The sequence below is a fragment of the Neophocaena asiaeorientalis genome, unplaced genomic scaffold, assembly GCF_003031525.2.
Source record: "Neophocaena asiaeorientalis asiaeorientalis breed wild unplaced genomic scaffold, Neophocaena_asiaeorientalis_V1.1 scaffold39, whole genome shotgun sequence".
Taxonomy (NCBI): domain Eukaryota; kingdom Metazoa; phylum Chordata; class Mammalia; order Artiodactyla; family Phocoenidae; genus Neophocaena; species Neophocaena asiaeorientalis.
The window spans coordinates 4141043-4165462 of record NW_020175670.1 but is presented as its reverse complement, the minus strand read 5'-3'; the positions used below and the strand labels follow the sequence as shown (position 1 = coordinate 4165462).

Sequence of the window (24420 nt, the reverse complement as noted above, 5' to 3'; positions counted from 1 at the left end):
AGAGGGAAGGAGGGAGGGAGGAAGGAGGGAAGGAGGGAGGGAGGGAGGGAGGGAGGGAGTAAAGGCTGAATGTGAAAGGATAAACATTTGTGAGAAGTTCTGGAACTCACTCCTGTGTTATTAGGCTGGCTTTATTTATGTTTGTTACATTCTGCTCCTTTGATATTTTAAAGTTAATCTTTACTGGGCTTTTATGACCCAAACACTATTCTAAATATTTACATGTACTAACTCATTTTATCTGTAAGCAATGCAACAGGGAGGTATTATAATTCCTATTTTTATAGATTTGGAAACCGAGGCATGCAGGAGTGTAGTAACTAGCCCGAGGTCCCACAGCTAGTCAGTCCTGGAGCTGTATGCATAACCATAGTCAAACAGCAAGGGAACAGGTTTGCTACACTGGCAACTCACACCCCAGAGGCGCTCTGCTGTTAATGTGATGTTTTTTCCAAATGAAGCAAAGTTTGATCTTCTTTTGATTTGCACAGTTGTTTCATATCTGGAAAATTCAGTGTATATTAAGGCAGTGGGGAAAACACTTTTTCAGTACGACGGGATTAGGTTTTTCCACCGAAAGGAATGGAGGGACATTTCAAAGTCATGCCCCTGGACATCAAATCTTTGTTGGGTGCACTGTCCCATGCATTGTAGGATCTCTGAAAAACAGAAGTTCCATATTTTGAAAAGCAGTTATGCAAATAATGGGTAACATTTATTAAGAACCATGTGTGTGCTGTATGACGTGTATCACTTAATCTTCACAAACCATAAGTCGGGACTATTATCACACCTATTTTGCAGCTAAAGAAAGCAAAGCAGAAAGGTTGGACACTGTGCCCAAGGTCAACAATGATAGAGCCAGGATCTGAACCCAGGCAGTCTGCTTTGAAACTCTACATTAACTTTATGGCATGTACCTAGAAGGCCTAATTTTCTCAGGAACAAATTATCCAACCTACTTTTCAGAAAATCTACTTGGGGAGGAGTGATTGACTGTAATATGGTACATACCCTGCAGATAGAGGGGATTGTAACCATCAATAGGATTGGTGCTACATTATGAGAACATAGACTAATACAGAGCACAGGTAGAAACACTAGAGGACAAACATTTCTCCCTTTATACCTGAGACACTTGAGAGAGCAGAGGGTGATTTAGATGGATTTTGGAGTCAGAGTGTCTGGGTTAGTTTCCTGGGTCTGTTACCCGTAAGCTGAGTGGCTTTGGGCAACTTACTTTAAAACATCACTGTGTCTCAGTCTTCTCATTTGTAAAATGAAGATGTTGATGGCACCCTATTGCTGAGGGTTGTCTTGACGAATCAGAAGTCAGAAGCACTCTCAAATCACTTGCAATCTAGAGGGGAGGGAGCTGTGTAGTAAGTCCACGATACACAATGGAAAGCAGATGAAATACCCCAGCATATAAATGCAGGACTGAGTTCTGTGGGAGGGCAGATCCAACGCTGATTGGAGTGCAGGGGACAGAGAAAACGGCCCGACGGTTTGATAAGAGTTAGTCTCTGGTAATCCATGGCCTCCTTCGATACCTGGCCAACTTCTCCTTATTAACTGCGACAGAGCACCCTCCCACCCTGCACTCATGGCCTGTGGATTTATTTTATCATCTGCTTTAGAAAAATGTATTTAATAAATTTGCTTTAAAATGGTTATTCACTCCAAACCCAACCCATTGTATTTTTAGCTGTCCAAATGCATAGGTGTTCCCTCTTATTTTCCCACCTGTTTCTTTTTCATTGATGTTATTCTTAGCTATTCCTCATGGTGGAGAATTTGCCAGATTGACTTAAATCTATAGGAAATTTTCTCTCTAAAACCAGATAACCAAAAAGTTTCCTGAAAATATATACAATCACAATTAGGAGTATGATACATTTCACCGGGTCCAGATCAGTTTACCTGTGTATAACCTAAAAAGCTTATTTAGTATATGTTCAGGAAAAATAAGGATTTACTTACTTAACTATTAAGGGAACAAACTGTCCCATATTTTTATGTATAAAACTTTCAAAATTGCAGTTAAACAGTTATTAATGAAATTATTCTGACAGAGAATTTTTTATTTGAATTGCTGGTTATAAAGTTTGTACTTGAAATAAAGACTGAATGGTAAAAAATATTTCATTTTCCAACAATTTTTATTAGCTTTTTAGTGAAATGATTCAGGTTAGGAAGATCTTTCTTCACTAAAATGAGTGGCTCTGTATTACTGAAATGGAAGCTTTAGGTCTGAGATGCCATAAGCACATAAAAACAAACTTTAAATGGGGATGACGCATTGAATTTATGGGAATGTATTTCAAGTTTGCTGTTTCCTTATGGTGGTATTAGATGACAGTGCTTATTTTAAGGGGGATGGAGTTGAATGTGAAAATATTTGACATAATTCACAGGTAACTTTTCTGAACACTGTTTTGCTGTGGTTTTGCATGGGGCGGGGGGACCCACACTCAATCGTTGCCCTTGGAAAGGCGGTGGGAAAGGAAGTCGGGCCCCAGACAGCAAAGCACACACTGCCCCTCGCTCTTATGAAACCAGAGGCTGCTCACATTGCTTGCCCAGCGCTTGCCTGTGAACTAATCCTGTTCTAGCAGTTTTCCAAATTGCATTTCAGTTCCTTTTACCAAACAATGGTTATTTTTGATTAAGCTCTTGTCCACATTTCCAATGTTTCCTGTATTTTTGTCTCACGTGGCAATTTTAGTATCTTCTGGTTACTTCCTTCAAATTTTATTAGCTAAATGCGGCCACTTTCTCATATACTTAAAAAATTTCGGTGGGTTTAGAAAACTTAAGACATTCATGCTATGTGAAAGGAAGGAGCCGTGAATTAGCTGTTGACTTAGAGGCCGATCTAAATCTGTAATGAGGACAATCCTGGGAGGCTTTTCTGACTGAAGAATCAAAGTATGGTAATTTTATTTTAAAAATTGTTTTTTTTGATACTTAATTATCAAAACTACCAGCTCATACAAAACTAGAGTTAATATACCCCACTTTATGTTGGGTTGAATGGGATTACAATGCAGGGATATTTTGTATATCACTGGGGTTGTAAACAAAATGTTAATATTGTTATTAAACAAATACACCTTCTCAGACTATAGTTAGAGCAGATTTGAGGGTTTTATAAAGCAATATAGTTTCTAAAACTAGCAATTAAATCTTGAACAATTTTCTTTATGTAATGGTAAAGTTTATTTCATTTTTAACAACAATCAGAGAACAAAATGTTTAAAATTTGCCGTTTAAAACATGCACATTCACAAAAGGCCAATGACACATAACACTGCATAGAATTGAATATTACTCGACTTTAATAACTATTTATAAAACAGTGCATTGAACATCGAGATAAACACACCTGAGAAAACTACTATAATCACAGATTCAATACTCTCCTCTCATGCAGCTTCACAATTTCTACAGCAGTTTCAGCAGGAATGGTTTTTCATGGAGTTGAAAATACTATTTTATCTTTAATGCAAACTGCAATTTTCCATAGTAGCTGCCTTCCAAGGCTGCTTTTTTTAACCTAATAAACTTGAAAATATGAAAAATGAAGCTTGAAGTAGTAAAACAAACAACAAACAGTATTTACTGCATTTATGGCTTCTAGTCTAGAATCATGAAACATAAAAATATATATTTTTAAATATTCTGCTCACATCTTTGCAAGAGATTTACCTATGGAAAGTTGCTGTTAATTCAAAGTAAGCAAGTATGAAATCTAGCTTTTTTTTTTTTCCTACTTAAGGGAGACTTACTTGCTGAGAAGTTTTGTGAGCTTTATTAAGAAAAGTTGTTAGAGGCAAGCTAAACAAAAGTTTCAATTAAATTAGTTCAAATTTGTTTGTAAAATAATTTACTTATTAAAAAAAAGTTGTGTGGAGGACCGATTAATTTGTCCACTGAATATGAAATTCCAGGTAGGCCATGAGAGACTTTTATAAGGCAGAAATAAACATCAAGATTTACAGCAATAGCCATGCACTGGCCTAGGCCACTTTACATATTAATTCATGCAAACCATAAACCTATCAAAAACACAGCTGCTCTCATATAGAAAATAAATCAAGACAAAAATTGGAAAACATTTATTTCCCTTCCTTCAAAATTTAACTTACATTCCATTTTAATAGCTGTTGAAGGCTAATTAAAATGCAGCAAAGTGTAACAGTTTCACAAGTGACTTCAATTATTTTAACGTGAGAAAAATCAGACTATGGTCTCTTTAAGAGGCATTATAGAAATGCTGATCATTAAAAAGCATTTATTAGGCACCGAACTGCATGGTGTTACATTAAATAATTTACAAAAAAGAATTCCATAGGTCTGGTTCATATGATGTGAATAGGGTGGGAATTTTCTCAATGAATTTTGTACATAATTATAGATTTGTTTGGTAATTAATATAAGTTTTAGAACCAGGAAACATCAAAGGGCAAACCGCACAAAAATAAACACCAATGATTATTTAGCTTTGTAACAACGATGACATTTTTAGAAATAAAAAATTGTGAACATGCAATCTAGTACTTTCAGAATGGCATTCGTTTCCTGAAAGAATATTTAAACGACAGATTACAAGTGCTGTACCGTGCACAAAATGCAGAACTGTCACGTGACTTTCATACTGGATATTTAGAATGCAGAATCGCGAAATTAAAATGTAAAATGTTATGACCAGAATAAGTGTTGATTTCTTGAATTCATTTTTTTCCCCTGGAAATTAAGAGGAATCGCTGAGTCCATTCAACGACCATACAATTCATGTAAATGGCTAATACTGAATAGCATACACGTTCACCCGACTTCATTAGAAAAAGCTTTCAATTAACTTTGCCACGTTGCTGAGGCAGGCTCACATCAGACAGAGTGGCGTGTGGGAGGGGAGGCAGCACATGTCATTTAAAATTGACTACATTCCTGAGAAACACCATTTTCCTGCGAATAATTTCTACCATATAGCATCTTTCTGGGTGGGAGACACCAATATATTTTTTTATGGGTATGTAAAACATTTAGAAAGTTCATGCTCAATATCACTGTGTACCAGTTAACACTAAAGAAGCAAACTCCAGCTTTTCAGGGTGAAATGAATGAGGATTTTCTGCAGTAAGTAGTATTTTCCCAATTGTAAACACTGTAAAGCAACGGTGTTAGCATTTGCCGGAGTTCCTACAAGGGATTTTTTAATCGAAGGGTGTCCCTTATTTCAGAAAATACACGTTAAAAGTCACCTCAACTGTTTATTTTCATCCTGGTAAAACTCTGTTACTTCCCCCATCCCCCCACCCAAGGTTAAAGAATCAGAGGGTTTTTCTCTAATTAACACGACAAAGTCACTGCAATTGCAATGTTATCTTTAAGTTTTACCAAGGTGGTCACTCCTTGCTGCCTACTCCCAACTCCCACCCAAGAAGCTAAGAGACTGACTTAATGTTGATAATTCAAAAGCAGATCCATGGGACCAAAAGGCATAAATTAGTCATGTTTCAGATTATGATCTTCCACATGATTAACCATGAGTCTTCCACTCATGTTGAAGGGCTCCACAGAAACGATCCATGTTTCAGGATAAAAACAAAGCGTTTCGTTTAAGTCACAAAATTCAGTTCTATTACACTCATCACATTTTGATATTAAAGTTTTGGGGAAGGATGTCACCTATGAGGTGAGGGGAAATGGAAGCAGCCCTTTTCTGGAACTGCTATGAAGCGTTCCTCCAGGGGGATGTACCTCGTTCTTCTTCTTTTTAAAAAATGCTTATTCGTTGTACTTGATTTTTGTTTTTCATTTTTTGTGGTTTGACCTCAACTCTCATCATGGAGGCCCAGAAAAGCTGCTCTGAATAGTCACTCAGTAGACAAAGACTGTGAAATCTGAATTTCGAACATGATCTTAGACCCTTACGCCTGTGGTCTTGTCAGATGTTTGAATTTATGATTTTCTTAATCTGATCCCCAAATGGGAAGGGTCTGGGGAGTGAAGTATGTCAACTCCTTGTCCCCTTTAAGTTCAAATTATGTATGTTATAACCTCTCTTATGTGTAGAAAATGTGGGAGGCATACAGGTAACTAAATAGCTAAAAATACAGAGAAGGAAATAATATATAGCTGAATTTTAAATCTAGATTGAGAAAAAGGACGAAAAAGATGGGAATTATTAAACTCAAGGAGTGATCTGAAAATCTCCTGTCTTCTCACTTGTAGTCGACTTATTTTTTTTAAGAGGAAGTTGTACCAATTTTGCTGGTAAGTCCACTTAAAGGCAAACAGGCTTTTGAATACAAGGCAAAAAGTTTGCTTCAATCTCTGAGGTGTATCTGAAAGCTAGAATTCTTTTTATTTCCACATGAAAGCATTATGTTAAAAATAGCGTAGAAAACTGGTTGTGGTTTGTAAACAGCCCCTTCACCATCGATTGTTGGTGGCAAAATAGGCCTTTTCAGATGTCTTGGAAATGCTGAAAATAATTAAGCTGGACACACATTTTAAAGCATATTAACAAAAATCTACTTTTCTTTGTAAAGTTATAGGCATGAGTACAATAGATGTTTTTAAAATGGGTAAAAGGTACTACTTATTTGTCCCAATTAGCAGTGTGTGACTAATTTTGGGAGCTGCTTGACTAGTGAACTGTGAAGTCATTCTCAGTCTTATGTACGGGGCAGTCACCATAACACTGGGCGTGCCATTGAGGACAGCAGGCATCTCGAGTGGGCACTAATAGGGAAAACCAAAACACAGGACACAAGCTGAGTCTACGGACATTACAAAGGCCCATGCATTTATCCAACATGGTATTCCAAACACCCGGACAGAAGCATTGGGAATCTCACATAAATATGTAAGCATATTTTTCTTAAAAGAGAAAACTCGAAGACAAAATGACATCAGTCTACAGCAGAAGCCAGGTTGTTAGAAAAATCTAAATGACGATGAAACCTCATTAGAAAGGATGGAGACATAAATACAGTTTTAAAAATCCGTATCCTAAAGACAGTCACATACCACGTGTGCACTGCAACTTGAACAAATAGACAAGACGAACGAGAAAGAAGCATTTGTAAGGCTAAAGGTGCAACATCACAGATTTTCGTAGCAAATGCCTTGAAATACTCGCGTTTGCAAATCACTCTAGATTTGTAAAGTCAGGCATGCGGATCTTACAGCAGAACTAGAGGTAAACCTTCTCTTAAATTTCTGGGCAAATGACTACTGAATGACAAGTACATTTATTAAACTTCTTTGGCCAACATTTATAGTGACAGTTTTTGACACAAACACTTATTATTATTAATGTCTTGTTTAGAAATTTTGCTCAGTGAGTCGCTTCCTTAAGAAGGCTGGTTTTTCTCAGGATATTCTGAAATCTAAAATGGATATCAAGGAGTCCCTTTAACTTACTACCATTTTAGAGATTCATAAAGGTCGGTCGCTTTGTGGTATATCCAAGACACTGATAGTTAGTGGCAGCCCCAGAGTAACAGCATAAGAATGCTGACCTATTCTCAGTTTAAGAAAACACTCTGGCAAGATGCAAGGTCATTTTCCATTTCTGTTTTCAAAGACTTAGTAAATACTTTAGAAAATCTGAAAGAGATGGTGTTACAGTGTAGTGGCACAGTGCTTATGTCTATAACATACATGAATCTGAATGTCAGTCAATGAGATGAGTTCAGATCCATTTCCCCTCCTTGGACCAGGCTGGAATTGGTCAGCAGATTCTGGTGAAGACCTGGGAGCTCCCCTTCGAGATGTGTCAGAGCTGGCCTCTCATCCCTGCCCCCGTCACCACTCATCGGGTCTCTGCTTTGTGGTATCATACGCTCTAATCACTTCAGACTGTGAGACGATTCCATTTTCATCTTGAGAGAAAGCATACCCGTCTGTAAGTTAAAGATAAAATAGAAACGGTCACCTTGAAGTCGTTGGAAATCTCTGTTATTCTGAGTGTTGAGCGCTCATTTCCTAACTTGGGGAACTAATGCATCCCTCCCACCTTTAAAAGCATGAAGACACTAGTTTTTAATGTCTGTAAAAGGTATAGACTCAACTGCAAAATGAAGAGTGAGATGATGGTAGCTTAGATTCTAGGAGCTGTGTTCCCTAGACGAACAGATGCTCTCGGCCCCCCTCAATTCTCCCTTCAGCATCTCAAGTCCAGCCCCTCTAATGTCTGCTTCCTGACTAGCAGAGGGGTGGGGAGTGCAGTCAAGTGGGTGCGTGTATTCCATATAGATCAGGCGGATGAGAGGGAAGGAAGAATAAAAGCAAGGGAGAGGAGGAGATAAACACACACAACTTCGAATAGTGGAAGCGCGCTCTCCTTCCCTCAGAAGACATTATTCTGGGCTCTCAGCATCTACAAATAAACTCACTCATGCCCCAGCCTGGTCCAAGGGGGCTTGGGGATAAGAAATGACCTCCAAGGGAATCACATCTTTATAAAAGGCCTCTTGAAGTATAAAGAGCAAAAGCATTAAACATGAGTATATATAAATGAAAATAAATTACATGTGGAAATAACATGAAACAAATGATATATTACTAACACACATACATTTACCACAGGGCTTTATATATTATATTCTTTTTTAGAGCCTTGAAATGTTAAGAGGGTGTGATACCTAATAATTTCTTACAACTGTAAATATTCATAAATATTTTTGAAGGGGAAAATACATGCTTCAATTGTGCGACGTTTCACATACATGTCATTGTGTATGAAAGCTGAAAAGGCTCTTGCAAAGTTATTCAAGTAGGAAAGCTAACAATACAGAGTGAGCTTTTAAGAGTTAAGATTTATTTCACTGGTTCTTTTTAAGACTTAAGGAAACAAGGGGCATGCAGGAATATTTTTCTTGAAGTGAAAGCAGCAAGATTTTCAAATGCTCTATCTCTTTTGCTGAAAGTGAGATGGCTGCGGTCAAAGGATTCTTTAAACATTTGTTATTTACATAACATGTTGCAAATGTGCAAAACTTGTTTTAGGTGTTAACTGTAAATAGTTAAATATCTCTAAAGTTAAAATACTGCTCTCAGATCCTATGAGGTAATGGCAGAGGATGTGTTTAAAAAACAGAACTCAAATACTTACGGAGCAGGTTTTGTTGCAATGATTCTGATGGGTACAAGTTCACGTGGTTCTTCTTAAAGACATTCTTGAGCAGTTGCGCCCTCTCCGTGAGGCTGCGGAACAGGTGCAAACGTGTGAAATGAATTATCAACTCGGTGGAGAACCCAGAGAGCCCACAGGACCACCAGAGAGAGTCAGACTGACACAAAAGATTGCTTGAGAAATCCGGAGTCTAGTGATTATTTCAACCCCATTTTCTCAGACAGCAAATGAGGTTTCAAGTACCGGATACTTTTGAGGCCATTTTTTCCCCCCTGAGAGCGAAGGAGAGTTTTGTCCCCAGTAGTCCAGTCAAAAGATTTCCCCACCCCCAGTTATATTTAAGTCAAATACAGAACCTGCACAATATAATTAATAAAAAATACAAACTCTACCAGTTGTGTTAGTGGCTTCTAAAATCTTGGAATTTAGACTTACTACATATAGCAAGCATGGCATTTTAGAATTAAAAAAATTAACCATCACTATACCTTTTTCCTACTTTGCACATATTCTGGTGTAAAATAATTTTTTTTTGTTATACAGAAAAATCTGAAAAATTATGCAAAGAAGAAATTTCACAGACTTTTTAATTAGAAAAATTCCAGTACCACTCTAACATGGTATGAAATGTGTTCCTTAATTTCATTTTAAAATAAAAAAGCTGTTTTCAGAAAATAATTTACCAGGTAAAGTGACAAGAAAAAGCACATTTTTCAATAAACGTTTAGAAGAATCTTCTCTGCAGAAACAAACCCATGTAATTATGTAACTTCCAAAAGCAGAATGTAAGAAATAATGCATCTGTTTTTCTCCCCTGCACACAGAACAGTGTTTCACCCAGTAGGGAGTCAAATACTTGTCGGATAGATGAATTTGAGTGATAATTCCAAAGTGCACTTTTAAACATCATCAATCCTCCCAATCATGCCGTTTCTTCATTGGTTGATTTATAAAACTTTGCTTTGATATCAAACACATAACAAGCATGAAGAGCTAATAAATAATCCACATGTGTTGCAGCAAATGTTTATGCAATTTTGTTTTAATCACTGGAATTGACTCAGTGGACAAATTTCCATCTTTTAGTTTCCCCACTTTAAAGCTTTAGTTAAACTGCTGTAAGTTATGTTAGTTCTGTATTTTGCCAATTTTTTTAGACCCCGAAAGGGAACAATGTTTATCATATGCAAAAAAAAGGATCATCTGCAAAATGAACTCATTGTAATTACACAAACATTTAGGCTTTTGCTGAAATAAAATATTTAGAAATGTTGACATTTGTAGTAGTCTTACACACATTTTTAAAAGTCTAGGGGTGTTAACTGCTATTTATTAGACATATTTTATTGTCACTGGGAATTAAGGCAAGAAAGCTAATTAATCTTAAAACTCCAGTGGTTTTGCAAAAATTTGTAAAACTTGCTTTTGCTAGTGAAATAAACAGATATGGGGAATGAGAAGGAGCCATTTTTACAGAGTGACTTTTCTTACTCTGCTCTTAAAATGATCTACCGTTACAGACCCGGGGACTCACAGGGACACTAAAATATGTAACCGCTTTGAGGAAGTCGGCAGCTTTAGCAGCAGGTGGTCTGATGTTGTTAGCAGAGCATTGTGGATGGGGTGCTTGGCAAGTCTCTGGTGTTTAAAACTGAAATGACTACAGAAGACTAGAGGACGGCAATGTATCATGATAGAGCTTCTTCTTCCCAAAATACGTTTTCCAGGTTTCGGGCTGGCCTTCCTGAATGCATGATACTTTAATACTACAACATGATACTTTAATATTACAATTATGGAAGCGATAAGAAGGCAGATGTGAGAATTGCCCCTTTCATATTATGGCAACCTAAATATATGAGATAATGTAATTTTGTTCCGTAACGGTTCATATAAGGCTAGTTTATCACTCAGCTGTTACATCAAGTTAATGTCTAGTGTTAAAAAAAAAAAGCAGAAAGTCTCTTTCTGGGGAAAGCAGTACACTACTGTGGAAAGAGCCTGGGCTTTGCAGTCTTACTTTGGTTTAATTCTGAGTCTGTCACTTATTAGCTGGGTCACCTTAGGCAACCTTTCTTGGACATCTCATGGAGAACAGGACAATTCCTAACCTCCGGCTGACGGAGGATTCAGGGAGTTGTACAGCTTCAACCACAGTTACTGGTACTCAGGAACCACTCAACACTTAGAAGCACTAGTTCTTCCCACCCTTACCATCCCTCAGATCCCAAGGAATTTATTATTGAAAAAACCCCAACTAGAACAGAGATCATCACGAAACAAAAGATACTCTGTGAGGATCATTTCTGATGCCTTGGTTTATATTCAACATTACCTCAACAGGGGAAGTCTATTGCTGAACATGAGTTTTAACTTATAATGCCCCTCACTCCACTTCCTTAGGAAAACTACTAGGTTTTTTTTTTTGTGTTTTGCTTTTTGCCTTAGCTACATTGGACCTCTTGATTATAGAACAAAAACTCCCTCCTCAGAATATAAATGCCGTTCGTGGGAGGGTGCTTAATAAGTAATAACTGATGATGATTTGTATTTCTCTAGTCCTATCCCACTTTTGGAGAACTACTCATCATTTCAAAGTTACGCAGTTTCTGTGCCATCAATGTTTATGGGTACTGATATCACTATCAAGCCACATTATAAAATATACTGGTAACATGTTAACATTAATAGACATGTTAAAAGTTTAGTTTTTGTTGAACAGTTTAACACAGTGTGAGAAGAAAAAAAGACTCTAGGATGCCTTCTAACTAAAACCACATCTTATTCACAACTCTCGTTCAGTAGTTTTACTCAATTTGTAGGGTCTTTCATGTACATACCAAGCTATGTAAATTTTCTATTTATTTAATGCAATCACACAATTACCACTTACGTTATTTCCAAGCCTGTTAAAATGCTGCAACTTAGATATTTGGTGAGGTGAGGTGGAAATATACCACGTTTTAAAATAAAATTTCATTTAGAAATACTAAAAAAAAAAAAAGTGAAAACTCATTTACTGTCCTGGAACATGTTGTCTTAAGGTATTTTCAGTTATCTTTGAAGAGTGGTCAATTTGCATTTGTTGTTTTATTGGGTTGCCAAGCTGTTTTCATTCATTCATGAAGTGTTTTAGTGCATAGAATACGACAGCTGTCCTGTAGTAGGCAGTGGTGGTGGGGAGATGAACGATGAATACAAGAAGCCTAAGTAATCTCTGCTCTGGAGGAGGTATTTCATCGTTCTGTCACGTTTCTTTACAAATGTTGGATGGAACCTTTATCACAGGGATGAGAGTAGGCTGGGGGAAAACATTTGATATGTCCTCCTATCCTAATCACCTCCCCCCCCCACCCTGTGCCTCTGCCCCAGCCTCAAAGAAATTTATGTAATCCTGATATAAAACCCATTAGGAAAACTACTAGGTTTTTTTTTTTGTGTTTTGCTTTTTGCCTTAGCTACATTGGACCTCTTGATTATAGAACAAAAACTCCCTCCTCAGAATATAAATGCCGTTCGTGGGAGGGTGCTTAATAAGTAATAACTGATGATGATTTGTATTTCTCTAGTCCTATCCCACTTTTGGAGAACTACTCATCATTTCAAAGTTACGCAGTTTCTGTGCCATCAATGTTTATGGGTACTGATATCACTATCAAGCCACATTATAAAATATACTGGTAACATGTTAACATTAATAGACATGTTAAAAGTTTAGTTTTTGTTGAACAGTTTAACACAGTGTGAGAAGAAAAAAAGACTCTAGGATGCCTTCTAACTAAAACCACATCTTATTCACAACTCTCGTTCAGTAGTTTTACTCAATTTGTAGGGTCTTTCATGTACATACCAAGCTATGTAAATTTTCTATTTATTTAATGCAATCACACAATTACCACTTACGTTATTTCCAAGCCTGTTAAAATGCTGCAACTTAGATATTTGGTGAGGTGAGGTGGAAATATACCACGTTTTAAAATAAAATTTCATTTAGAAATACTAAAAAAAAAAAAAGTGAAAACTCATTTACTGTCCTGGAACATGTTGTCTTAAGGTATTTTCAGTTATCTTTGAAGAGTGGTCAATTTGCATTTGTTGTTTTATTGGGTTGCCAAGCTGTTTTCATTCATTCATGAAGTGTTTTAGTGCATAGAATACGACAGCTGTCCTGTAGTAGGCAGTGGTGGTGGGGAGATGAACGATGAATACAAGAAGCCTAAGTAATCTCTGCTCTGGAGGAGGTATTTCATCGTTCTGTCACGTTTCTTTACAAATGTTGGATGGAACCTTTATCACAGGGATGAGAGTAGGCTGGGGGAAAACATTTGATATGTCCTCCTATCCTAATCACCTCCCCCCCCCACCCTGCGCCTCTGCCCCAGCCTCAAAGAAATTTATGTAATCCTGATATAAAACCCAGGTGAAAACTGAAAAATATAGTTTCTTTTCTATTAGTTCTGGGGCAATGTTAAAATTGCTTTTCATTAAGATAAGCAACACAGAGAAAAGCTGGGAGAGAACACCATCACCACCCCCATGACCAAATGATCTGACATCCATACTTCCCTACTGTCTCTTTTAAAGCTGGGCCACACAGTGGTGATGGACAAATTAATAAGGACTGACCTGAAGACCCTGGGCTAAAATTCTATTTAGTAACGGCTGATGATGATATGCTGGCTAATGTCTACAGTTAGATACAAAAAATTATGACTCATTATTCATACTGCCTTACTATGAGATGCATTGCTTCACACACACGTGAAAGGTATCCAGTAATAACTGACCTGTCTCTAATGAGCCCATTGTCCACAACCCCTTATTTTAAATCTTTGGGATTTTGAATTCACATTTTGTTTTGTTTTGTTTTAGAGAAAGTAATACGTTACACACAATGTGTAGATGTAATATTCTCAAGTGGCATCTTAGAGGCCCACATTCCAAAAATTAATATTTCTGCTATAAAATACAGGAATATTACATTGTAGAAAAATAAACATGATCAATGTATTTATAGTACAAATTGTTTTGGTTCTTCCAGCAAACTTTGCTATAAGCCTATGGAAAGAATTGAATTTCAAAGCTTTTTGGACTTTGGGAACGAAGATGCTTCGGCTCCCTAGTGTTGGAGCACGTCCACATAAAGTAAAAGCAAAGAACAGGATTTCACAGCTTAAAGTCATTTTCTTAACACGCAAAAATAAGCCATGGCTACACAGTATTAGGAATAAGGTTTGGCTTTATTCTCCCGATTTTTTAGACTTAAACTGATTTCTACCATAACCCATGGCTCAAAAGCAATATACTTAAACGATGAAACCCACCTTTTTCCTCAAAATTTCGATGTAAAATTAAAATATATCTAATTTGCTGGAAATTATGATAAGTGGCATACTATTTCTACAAAAAGTACTAATTCTTTTAACCAAGGTGTTTCAAGTTTTGAAAATGAGTAGAGATGAGAAATAAATTCTTATAAATACTAATCTGGATACGGTGCTTACAAGTAAGTTATAGTTTCTCTGACACTCTTTCATTTTACATCTAGGTTGACTTCACAGTAGTGCTTAGTGAAGATTAAAAAAATTGGGATGATCAACCCGCAAGATCTTTCTTAAGAACTGCATCATTCTATGACAAAAAAAAGTAAACAATCATTAACGCTAGGCGTTACTAGTTTGGGAAGTGTAACCTATATACTTCTATGTTCTTGTTATCGCATTTTAATTTAATTACCCACAGGTCAACCCCACTACTCAACTATCCTTTCACCCACCCTTTCATTCGTTCTTTCATTCATTCCTTAGTTAACTCTCTTGGCCATACATTCATCCACTCAACAAATATTGACTGAGTGCTACTATGCTCCTGGCTCTGTGGCCGGTTCTGGGTTGCAGTTAAGACCAGGACAGAGGCCTCTCCTACAAGGAGCTCCGTCTAGTAGGGGAGACGAACAAGCATAGGGCGAACAAATACACTATCTCATAATGCAATAAACGTAAAAACAGAAGAACAAACAAGATACAGAGATAGCAGAACAAGAATTGATTTTATCTGTGAAAAGCTGAGGGAATTACATTTGGACTGGGTTTTGAAAGCTAGGAATTGGATTACCCAGTCTGTAAGAGGGTACCAGCTCTAGACAAGGAACAGCACGTGTGGAGACCGGGAGGCATAACATAATGTGGTGTTTTGGCACTCAGGGAAGCCTGGTATCACTAGAATACACAGAAATCACTATTTCTTTCTCTTTGAAAAATGCAGATGAAATTAGCTAGTTTTTTGAAATTTGACATGAGTCTTATTCTTCAAGGCTTCTGAAAGAGTTCTATCAATAAAATCTATCTGACAATTTCTAAACTGCCTTAGAATGTAGTTTGGTGCGAAGACTTTTCCAACCAGTTGCTACTTTTCCCTTTTCACAGACCTTTTTCTTCCCCTTCCTCTAGCTACCGTTTAGCAGGGAGACACCATGCCGCACTGATCATCACCATCCTTCTCTTCACCGATTGGCAGCAATGGCAACACAGGGTCCCTACTGTACTAGGGGTTTTTGTCTGGGGTATTCAGCTAACATCTAACTTAGTCCTGAGTCCTTAAGAAAAGCTGAACAGCTGTTTTAGGCAAATGAGCTGAGCAGCAGCAGGAAATTTATCCGATGCATTTTCTTGGAGAAGCTGGTTATCATTTACGGCGGAATTCACTTCTTTCCTTCTAGGTTCTCTGACTTATTTAATATAAGGGACTACACACGTCACAGACTCAGGTCTTTAGGACCCAGAGGTCAGAGGTCATCACATGGAACCCTCAGCCTGACTTATGAATTGTTGAAGTCAGCGATATACTATAAACGATGGAGAACCAGTATCACATGGAGGGGCTTAACATAGGTTTTATTAACACACAAATAGGAGAAATTTACTAAGGGTAGTAACAGTGCTATCAGTAGACTTTCCCTAATAATTGTGAATAAATATTTTTGTTCACAATTTTGTGAGCTAGAACTCTTACCACATCCTTTTTACAGCTAGAGTGAAAGAGGGAAAAAACATTTACTGAGGAACTATTTATGAAAGGCAATAGAATAGATGTTGACTTGGAGGTGAAGGGAAGAGATGAGGCAAAGCTGGAGGGAGGAGTAGCTACACCTGTAACCCCAAAGGTAGCAGCCCATCAGGTACACAGGGACACCGACTGGGAGAGGCTACGAACTGTCATGTTAGTGGCAGGCTAGTTCTGCTGCCATCCTACGTTCTTGAAAAGCAGCAGCAGGAGGCAGAATAGTGCACGGTTAGCAACAGGGTTTCCAGAATCAACTGACATGGGCTCAAGGCCCAGCGTGGTCACTTCTGACCTTGAGAACCTGGTCTGTCTAAGCCCCGGTTTCCTCATCTGGAAAAACTGGGGATGATGGATTTGTACAGGGCCGTTGCAGGAGTGTGATGCAATAGTACCTGTGAAGTGAGGAGTGCAGCACCCAGCACGTGGTGCACGCCCCACAGATGCCAGTGCCGTTATTTTTAAGAGAGGCACAGACTGGTGTGTGACGTGCTCCTTCGGCCTAATGAGAGCACGAGAGGGCTGGAAGCCAAGGTCTCAGCCTGAGGTCCCAGTCTGACACTCCACCGTGTCAAACTGAGCAACGACAGTGAACCATGATGAAGGTGACACAGACCAGGGCAAAACGTTTCCTATGGTTGAGACAAAACTTTAGCTCACTTTAGTGTGATGAAAGACAGAAAGAATAAATTCCTCGTATTTTCTTCATAACTGTGGTGTATCACAGAGTGCTTTCATATAAGTTTAAATTCTTTTCTATAATGTTTTGTGAAATTTAGTCAATTCAATTAGCTTTCTAACCTTGCTTTTTTGGGGGGCGGGGGGCGGTAAGGAGGACTTGGAAGACATAACTGACTTCATATATGACAGACATATGCCCAGGTCAGTTCCTAACAATGTACTGAACCACAAAGGTAACTGTGGGAGAGCTGACTTTATGTCAAGCTCTGATTTTGACTATATTCTACTGTGTTATTTTTTTTCCTTTTTCAGTTTAATAATAAACACTATTTGTACCTACCATTTATTGAGTGCTCATTAAGCACCAGATGGCAAGCCACCTGCTTTATCCACAGTATTTTATCCAATTCTCGCAACTGGCCATGAGGGAGGTATTATCACTCCCATTGTACAGATGAGAAAATTGAGGCTCAGCAGCTCTAAGCAACTTGGCTAAGGTCACCTGCAGCTTAGCGAAGAAAGATGTGATCTGAATCTGCATCTCTCTGACTGCAAAATTTGTCAGTGACACTGCTAGCTCCATGTTAACAGATAAACACGTTTAACTGCTTATTTCCAACCACTAGCAAAAGACATTTAAAGTTCACTTGGAAAAGAACATATTCAGGGCATATTTTACCTTTTTCCAAGCACAACTGCTCCTGGGTCTTGAGATTTTGCCTCCAGCTCCTGAACTTCATCCACTAATGTTTTAAAAGCAGTCCTCTTGATACTGTAGAGAAAAAAAGGGTAGAGGTATTTGTGTGAAGATTTAAGACTTTATGAAACTAGTTTTGATCATGCTGCTGCTAAGTACAACAGTAACCAGTGTACAAGCAATTTTTCCATAGAATCTAAAAAACTACAGTAGGGACTTCCCTGGTGGCACAGTGGTTAAGAATCTGCCTGCCAATGCAGGGGACATGGGTTCGAACCCTGGTCTGGGAAGATCCCACTTGCCGCGGAGCAACTAAGCCCGTGTGCCACAACTACTGAGCCTGCACACTAGAGCCCGTGAGTCACAACTACTGAGCCCGTGTGCCACAACTACTGAGCCCGTGTGCCACAACTACTGAAGCCCACGAACCTAAAGCCTGTGCTCCACAATAAGAGAAGCCAATGCAATGAGAAGCCTGCGCACTGCAACGAAGAGTAGCCCCCACTCGCTGCGACTAGAGAAAGCCCGCGCGCAGCAACAAAGACCCAACACAGCCAAAAATAAATAAATAAATTTATTTTAAAAAAAAAGACTACAGTAATTCTGGGCATTGATATAATTATAGAAACAATAGTCATAAAATAAATGGTTTACGTTTACAATATTAAAACTCTCAGTTATTAAATAAGCATCACATTAACTAACTTTAATGATATATTTTTTGTGGGAAGAGAGGACACTTTAAAACTTATAATCCTTGAGAAAGATTAGTAAAGTTGTAGTTTCTTCTATTCTGTTTTATACATGTTTAGAATCAGGCAAGCAAAAATTCCCTTTCACAACTACTGTTCACTAAACATTTATATATATATGTATTTGGAGGTAAAAGAATTTTTTCTTCTACCTTGAATGGGTTTTTCAGGCTGATTAACAAAAATGTTAATTGAAGCTACCTGCTTTACTTCTGTTCGCTCTTTTAAACTAATTTAGTTTTTTTTTTCGCTTTTTTAAAATATTTTTTTTTTTTTTTTTTTTTTTTTTTTTGTGGTATGCGGGCCTCTCACTGTTGCGGCCTCTCCTGTTCCGGAGCACAGGCCCCGGACGCGCAGGCCCAGCGGCCATGGGTCACGGGCCCAGCCGCTCCGCGGCATGTGGGATCCTCCCGGACCGGGGCACGAACCCGCGTCCCCTGCATCGGCAGGCGGACTCTCAACCACTGCGCCACCAGGGAAGCCCCTAATTTAGTTTTTTAATTCTTCAATCACTCCTTTCTTCTTTATGTAGAATTAATATTACTAATTCCTATTCTGTAAACTCTACACTAGAATTAATGTTACAACTAGAGAAATCTGAGGATTAATATGCATCTGTGTTGTTAATGACATAACTGAGCACTATACTTACACTTTGTACACCACGTCAAGAAGCAAAGATGCCACAGGGATAAATAACAGGCCTGTCCAAAAGACTCCGGAACTGAACAACATGGCTGCCTGAGTAAAAGCATCAGAAACAGTATTACTTTAAAAACCAAGAAATACATCATTCATGTTTAGTTTTTATATGATTTCAAGTAAAATAATTTTAAGAATCTCATTCTGCAAGAGAGTATACAATAACTCTGAATTCACACTTGTGAAATATTTGGAATTAAAAGCCAAATGTATTAAAACATGCATTTACTACATTTCTTTTTTTCCTTCAAGTAGCTAATACAACAAAGTTTTATCATGTGCCAAATCTTTTCATATTTTTATGTGAAATTTTTGTTACTGTGATCAAAATAATGGAGTAATAAACTTTGACCTTCTTTTATAACTTAGAATATAAAAATTTATCTTTTTGAGCAAACTTCAAACATACACTGGATTAAATTCTCTTATAATACAACATGTAAAATCAATCCTAATTAAAAGCTATATTTACTATTTCTGGCACATAAAAATTTGCTTTTCTAAAATATCGCGCGATACGAAAAGATCATCCAGATAAATCACGAACACAGTATAAACAAATTAATTAAGGAATCTATGAAAAATAACAATTTGATATTAGATAGGAATAATATTAATTTTTGTTCAAAGATTTACATAACTTGTTTCGGTGCATCCTGTTATTGCTAAAGTCAAGCCAAATGTTTAGTATTAAAACCCAAATAAAAGTGTATTAAAATAACTTTAAGCATTCCTTTCTATTAAATCCCAAATTGCTATATCAGAGCCTTTGGGGTTGCAAAGAAAATGATTCTATAATAAAAACCAACAAATTCTATTAGTTATTTGTGATTATAATAAAAAAATCCCTTTATAATGTAATTAGATTACTAGAGCTTAAAAGGGACAGTGTCATATAATAAAACCAAAAGGGATATTTTGCTTCACTTCGAGTCTATTTGTTTATCAAGAATAAATTTGCAGTACCTATTTAAATCCATAAACGTATTGTTATAACTCCATTCTGAAGTAGCCAACCAACGCACACACATTTACATCCCATTAAAACTCAGGCAAGAAATTTTTTTTTTTAACCAGGTCAGGAATTAAAAATGATTTAGAGTTTAATTCGTATAGGCAGGTTCACAATTACACATAAACAGTCCTAATCAATCAATCCTTATCAAATACAAAGATTACTAATTTTAAGTTGTGTTTCAGATTACCTATTCATTTTGACTCTCAACTGGAGACCAGGAGCTGCTGTTTAAAATTTTTTCTACATTAACACAAGCTTATTGATATGGACTCTTGGTACAAGGATACTCAGGTTTCCCTCTATCTAGGCTGACACAGCTCTGAACACGTTAAAATAAGAACATGCTATTACCCAAAATTTCAGAAAGTAAATGTTGCCACGTGGTTTCAATGGAATAGCACCCACATTGTAGATACCACCAAGACGAAAGATATTCACATAAAAGTCATTTTATTTTATAAGCAAAACATGATCTTCGACATGCTTGCTGACATCCTCAATAGTGAAAACCAACAATAACTGTGTAATAGGAAATGTCCATCAAGTCAGTGGGTTTTGTTTAGTTGGAAGGAAGCTTTTGAGTTAGGTAATGACTGCAAAATGGCACATTTCTTTTTCCTTCTACGGGAAAAAGGTAAGATGAGATTCTAAGTCGTGTAACTGAAAATACCTCTTTTACTTGGCTTAATTTTATAATCTCTTTTAATTTGGGGGCAAGAGAAGAAAGATTTATTTTTGCCTTTGCCACCCTGTATTAAATGTCCACTGGTAGTGAAGGAGGCCGCTAATTCTGACCATTGTAATGTTAACTATGACGGGGAGACTGGCGCCCACTATTCAGTCCACCAGCCTTTGGCTTTGCAAATGAACGCCATGAATTGAAGGGAAAGAAGTTTTTCTGCGTCATATCTGAAAGCCTGTCAGATTTTTTTTTCTTTTGCAGAGTTAATCCAAACCTAAAAGATTTAAAGCCGACATTCGCATTAAAGACAGAGAGCCTCTTTGTATTTTTTGGATGAAGGGTGGGGGGGAAATAAAATCCCACAGAGGTATTTCCTTCCTTTCTGTACAAGAAAGCTCCCCCTCACTCTGTAGAGACCATTTTTGTCTCTAACTTTTCACATCTCTCCACTCGCAGGCAGGTCGGCTGGGAAAAGACGCCCGATCCCGCAGACAATGGGGGTGGGGGGTCAGGAGCAGCCTGTTCGGGGCCGGGCTCGCGCTCCCTCCGCAAGCGGCTGGCAAGTCGCTCCTAACATGGGAGATTGGGGGGCCACGCCAAGCAGCCCCGACGCCCCTCCTCGAGGCCCTTTGAAACCAAATGGAATCTGCCACAAAAGTGCCTCCCGGGGGACTTGAGAAAGGATCAGCCCAGGGAGCTGCAAAGCCAGTACAGTTGAGGGCACAGGTCCTGCTCCGGGAACAAACAATTGCTTGTCTGCAGAGCGATGCTGTCTCAGCATCCGGCCACGCGGGCTTAAAAAATGAACCATCACTGCCTGAAAACGCAAGCTGCGGCAGAGGAATGAGGAATTGTTTTGAAATTTCCCTGTGAACTTGCAGAGAAAGAACGTTTGAGAAAATCCTAGCTCACGTGCAGTTAGCTAAGCCGAGGGGCTTGAGCAGATAAGAGGGCTTACCTTCTGACCCACAGTGAGGTGACCCCTTGGTACCCACGTTCCCACACAGAGAGGAACACTTACTTTTTCACCTGCAGTGTCTCCCATGTTCAGTCTTGCAGGAGAGAATTTCGATGTGCTACCTGCCTACAAACTTTCAGCAATGCACTTTTTAAGTCTGTCCCTCCTTTTACCCTATAAATGTCCAAGTGGGGAACGAGGATGCTGATTCTTCGCTTGAGTACAGACACTATCTAAATAAGAAGGCTCCTTGGGGAGTCCTAAAACTATATCCGCGGACCCCAACTAGAGCAGGGCTGGTGATAAACAGCCCTGGAAGTGGTGGTGGCTCTGCCTGTCCCAGCTCTCAGAGATGGAGGGGGTAACTTCGGGGTCTCTGCTTCCTCAGCTGTAAAGTGGATTGTAAGAATTAAACCAATAATGTTTATAAAGTGGCTGCTTTTATATTACTACCACTGATTATTAACAAACGTTCCTTTCTTCATTTTAATTTTCAAATTCCTTTAAACACTCTAGTCTTGTGTTCTTTTCAGTAATCTCTCCCATGAGCTTCAAGGAAGGAAATTTTTATCACAACATCAAATTAAGTGTAAGTTTATAAATGTCATGGTTTTCATCACATTAACATCACAGTATATACTCATCTCAAGACTGAAACTGGCCGAGTAACTGAACCCTAATAAATTGCCATTCATCTCAATTTGCTAATGTAGGAAATGGAGATAAAATTGTTTTCATAAAAATTATTAAAGATTTCATGGGCACAATATATTAATTTGGAAGGGAAAATTCAGAAAACAGTGCCGTAAAACTTGGTTAGTTTCTTCTGTCGGTGGGGGGGAAGGGCAGCAAGATAAATTAATATAAATAATATAAATACCAGAGGAGTTACGAGTTAATGTTAATAACAACAACAAGAAAACAAGCAGTGATTATTGAGTGTCTAGATAAAACTTTATAAAAGGACTTTCTAAGCTTAAAAACAGTGGGAAAAAAACTATAAAAAGAAATGCTTTAAAGAACTGACCCATGAAAATGGAGAAGTTCCACGTGTTCAAAAAGAACTTAACTAAAAAATAAATGATACATAAGAACTTGGGAAAATGGCTGCCATAAGTATATGAAATTCTGCACTAAAACCTGATTATAAAAATAGACCACTTATCTTCATAAGAATAGCTAAGATTCCAACAGACAGGCAAAAGACCTGAGAAGGTAGTCACAAAAGCAGCAGCAAGTAATCAACAACATGGAAAAATGCTGGGCCTCTCTGTAGTCACAGAAACATTACCAAATTAGATCAGATTTAAACAATTCATGATCACACTTGGGGGAGTGGGGAGGTATGGTGAAACAGGTATGTGGAGTAATTTACATTCCCACCAGCAATGTACTTGCCTTTGGGAAAGGTAATTGACATGTGCATCAAGAACACAAACATGCATTCCTGTTAATTTGATAATTCAACTTCTGGGACTATGTGTTGAAGTCTGGTACAGCTTTTACATATAAGTTAACATCCTATGAAACTGTTCTGTGGTCACTAGTCCTGAAAGCGCTCCCTCCAAAAGCCTGTCATGGCCCAAGGCTTAGTAAAGGTATAAACAAAGCACAGCATACCCCTCCTGGAGAGTCACAGGGCAGAGTGTTTAAGGCTTTGAGAAATCACAGTAAAGAACCTACTGAATAGTTTTTAAAATCAAGGTTTCCAAAATACATTTATCGACCATGGAACACTTTTTCCTATATACTGCTTTCTAACATCCCAAGGAACTAATTTTGCGGAATGCAAATATTCACTGTGCGTGTTTTAAAAATAGTAAAACATCAGTGAAAACTAACAGGAAAAACTACGTGGCTGGTTAAGTAAAGGTATGTCTATATGAGATAATACTGTCCAAGCTATTAAAGATGCTGTTCAAAGAGTGTAATTGTTGGGAAGCTGATTGTTTGGACAAGTCCTGAATAAAGGGAAAGGTAGACTATCCTGGCATTCTCTCAGGAGCCTTCTGTTATCATATACACACACTCCCTGGGAAGGTTGGACATTCCCCAACTGAACACACACTGTCTTCCTCCCAGACCTGCTCTTTCTTCGTGCAATCTCTTCAGGGAACAGTTTCATCACCACCTGCCTGAGACAGAAGCTGGGCTCTATTCTTGAACTGCCTCTTGATACTATATCTGCTTTATCACTAGGTTCTGTTGTGCTTTAGTATCTTCAGACCTATCTACTTCTCGCTCACCCTGCTGCCATTACTCCAGTCCAAAACTTGCCTGTCCTCCTAATAGCCTCACGCGTGGACTTGCTGACTCCCGTCCTGCTCTGCTTCTAGCCAGTCCCCCCACTACAGCCAGAGCCACAGTGCAAATTAGCTTTGAGCAGTTCTTGGATTAAACCCTTTCAGTGGCTTTATACCACCCTCAGGATGGAGTACAAAAATCCATAATATGATTTCATGACCTTTCCTACCTGACTTCTGATTACATCCCCTACATCATCTCTCAAGCTAGCCCCCATCTCTAGCTTCACAAAGTGTTTCAGATTTTGGAATCTGCCCAAGCTTACTCTCGTCCTTGGACCCTGTATCTGTGACTCCTGTTTGCTTTTTAGTTTTCACATCAGATGTCACTTCTTTCCTTAGACTTGGGTTAGCTGACCCTACTTTGTGCTTCCTCTTTGGTGGTAACTATTACCCATTTTCTAGTTACAGACTATA

At 38.1% G+C, this 24420-nt stretch overlaps 1 protein-coding gene across 4 annotated transcripts in view; it reads right to left on the bottom strand.

Moving 5' to 3' along the window:
• Positions 1–4106: 4106 nt before the first annotated feature.
• Positions 4107–24420, bottom strand: part of ATP8A1 (ATPase phospholipid transporting 8A1) — a 235545-nt gene continuing 215231 nt past the window's right edge. For all 4 annotated transcript variants that reach the window (XM_024731618.1, XM_024731619.1, XM_024731621.1 and 1 more), the window contains 4 exons: positions 18993–19081; positions 17571–17663; positions 9131–9222; positions 4107–7919 (listed from right to left, as the gene is read on the bottom strand). In XM_024731618.1, coding sequence (XP_024587386.1) covers positions 7822–7919; positions 9131–9222; positions 17571–17663; positions 18993–19081 — 372 coding nt within the window. In that variant the 3' untranslated portion in view covers positions 4107–7821. The remainder of the gene's footprint in view (positions 7920–9130; positions 9223–17570; positions 17664–18992; positions 19082–24420) is intronic.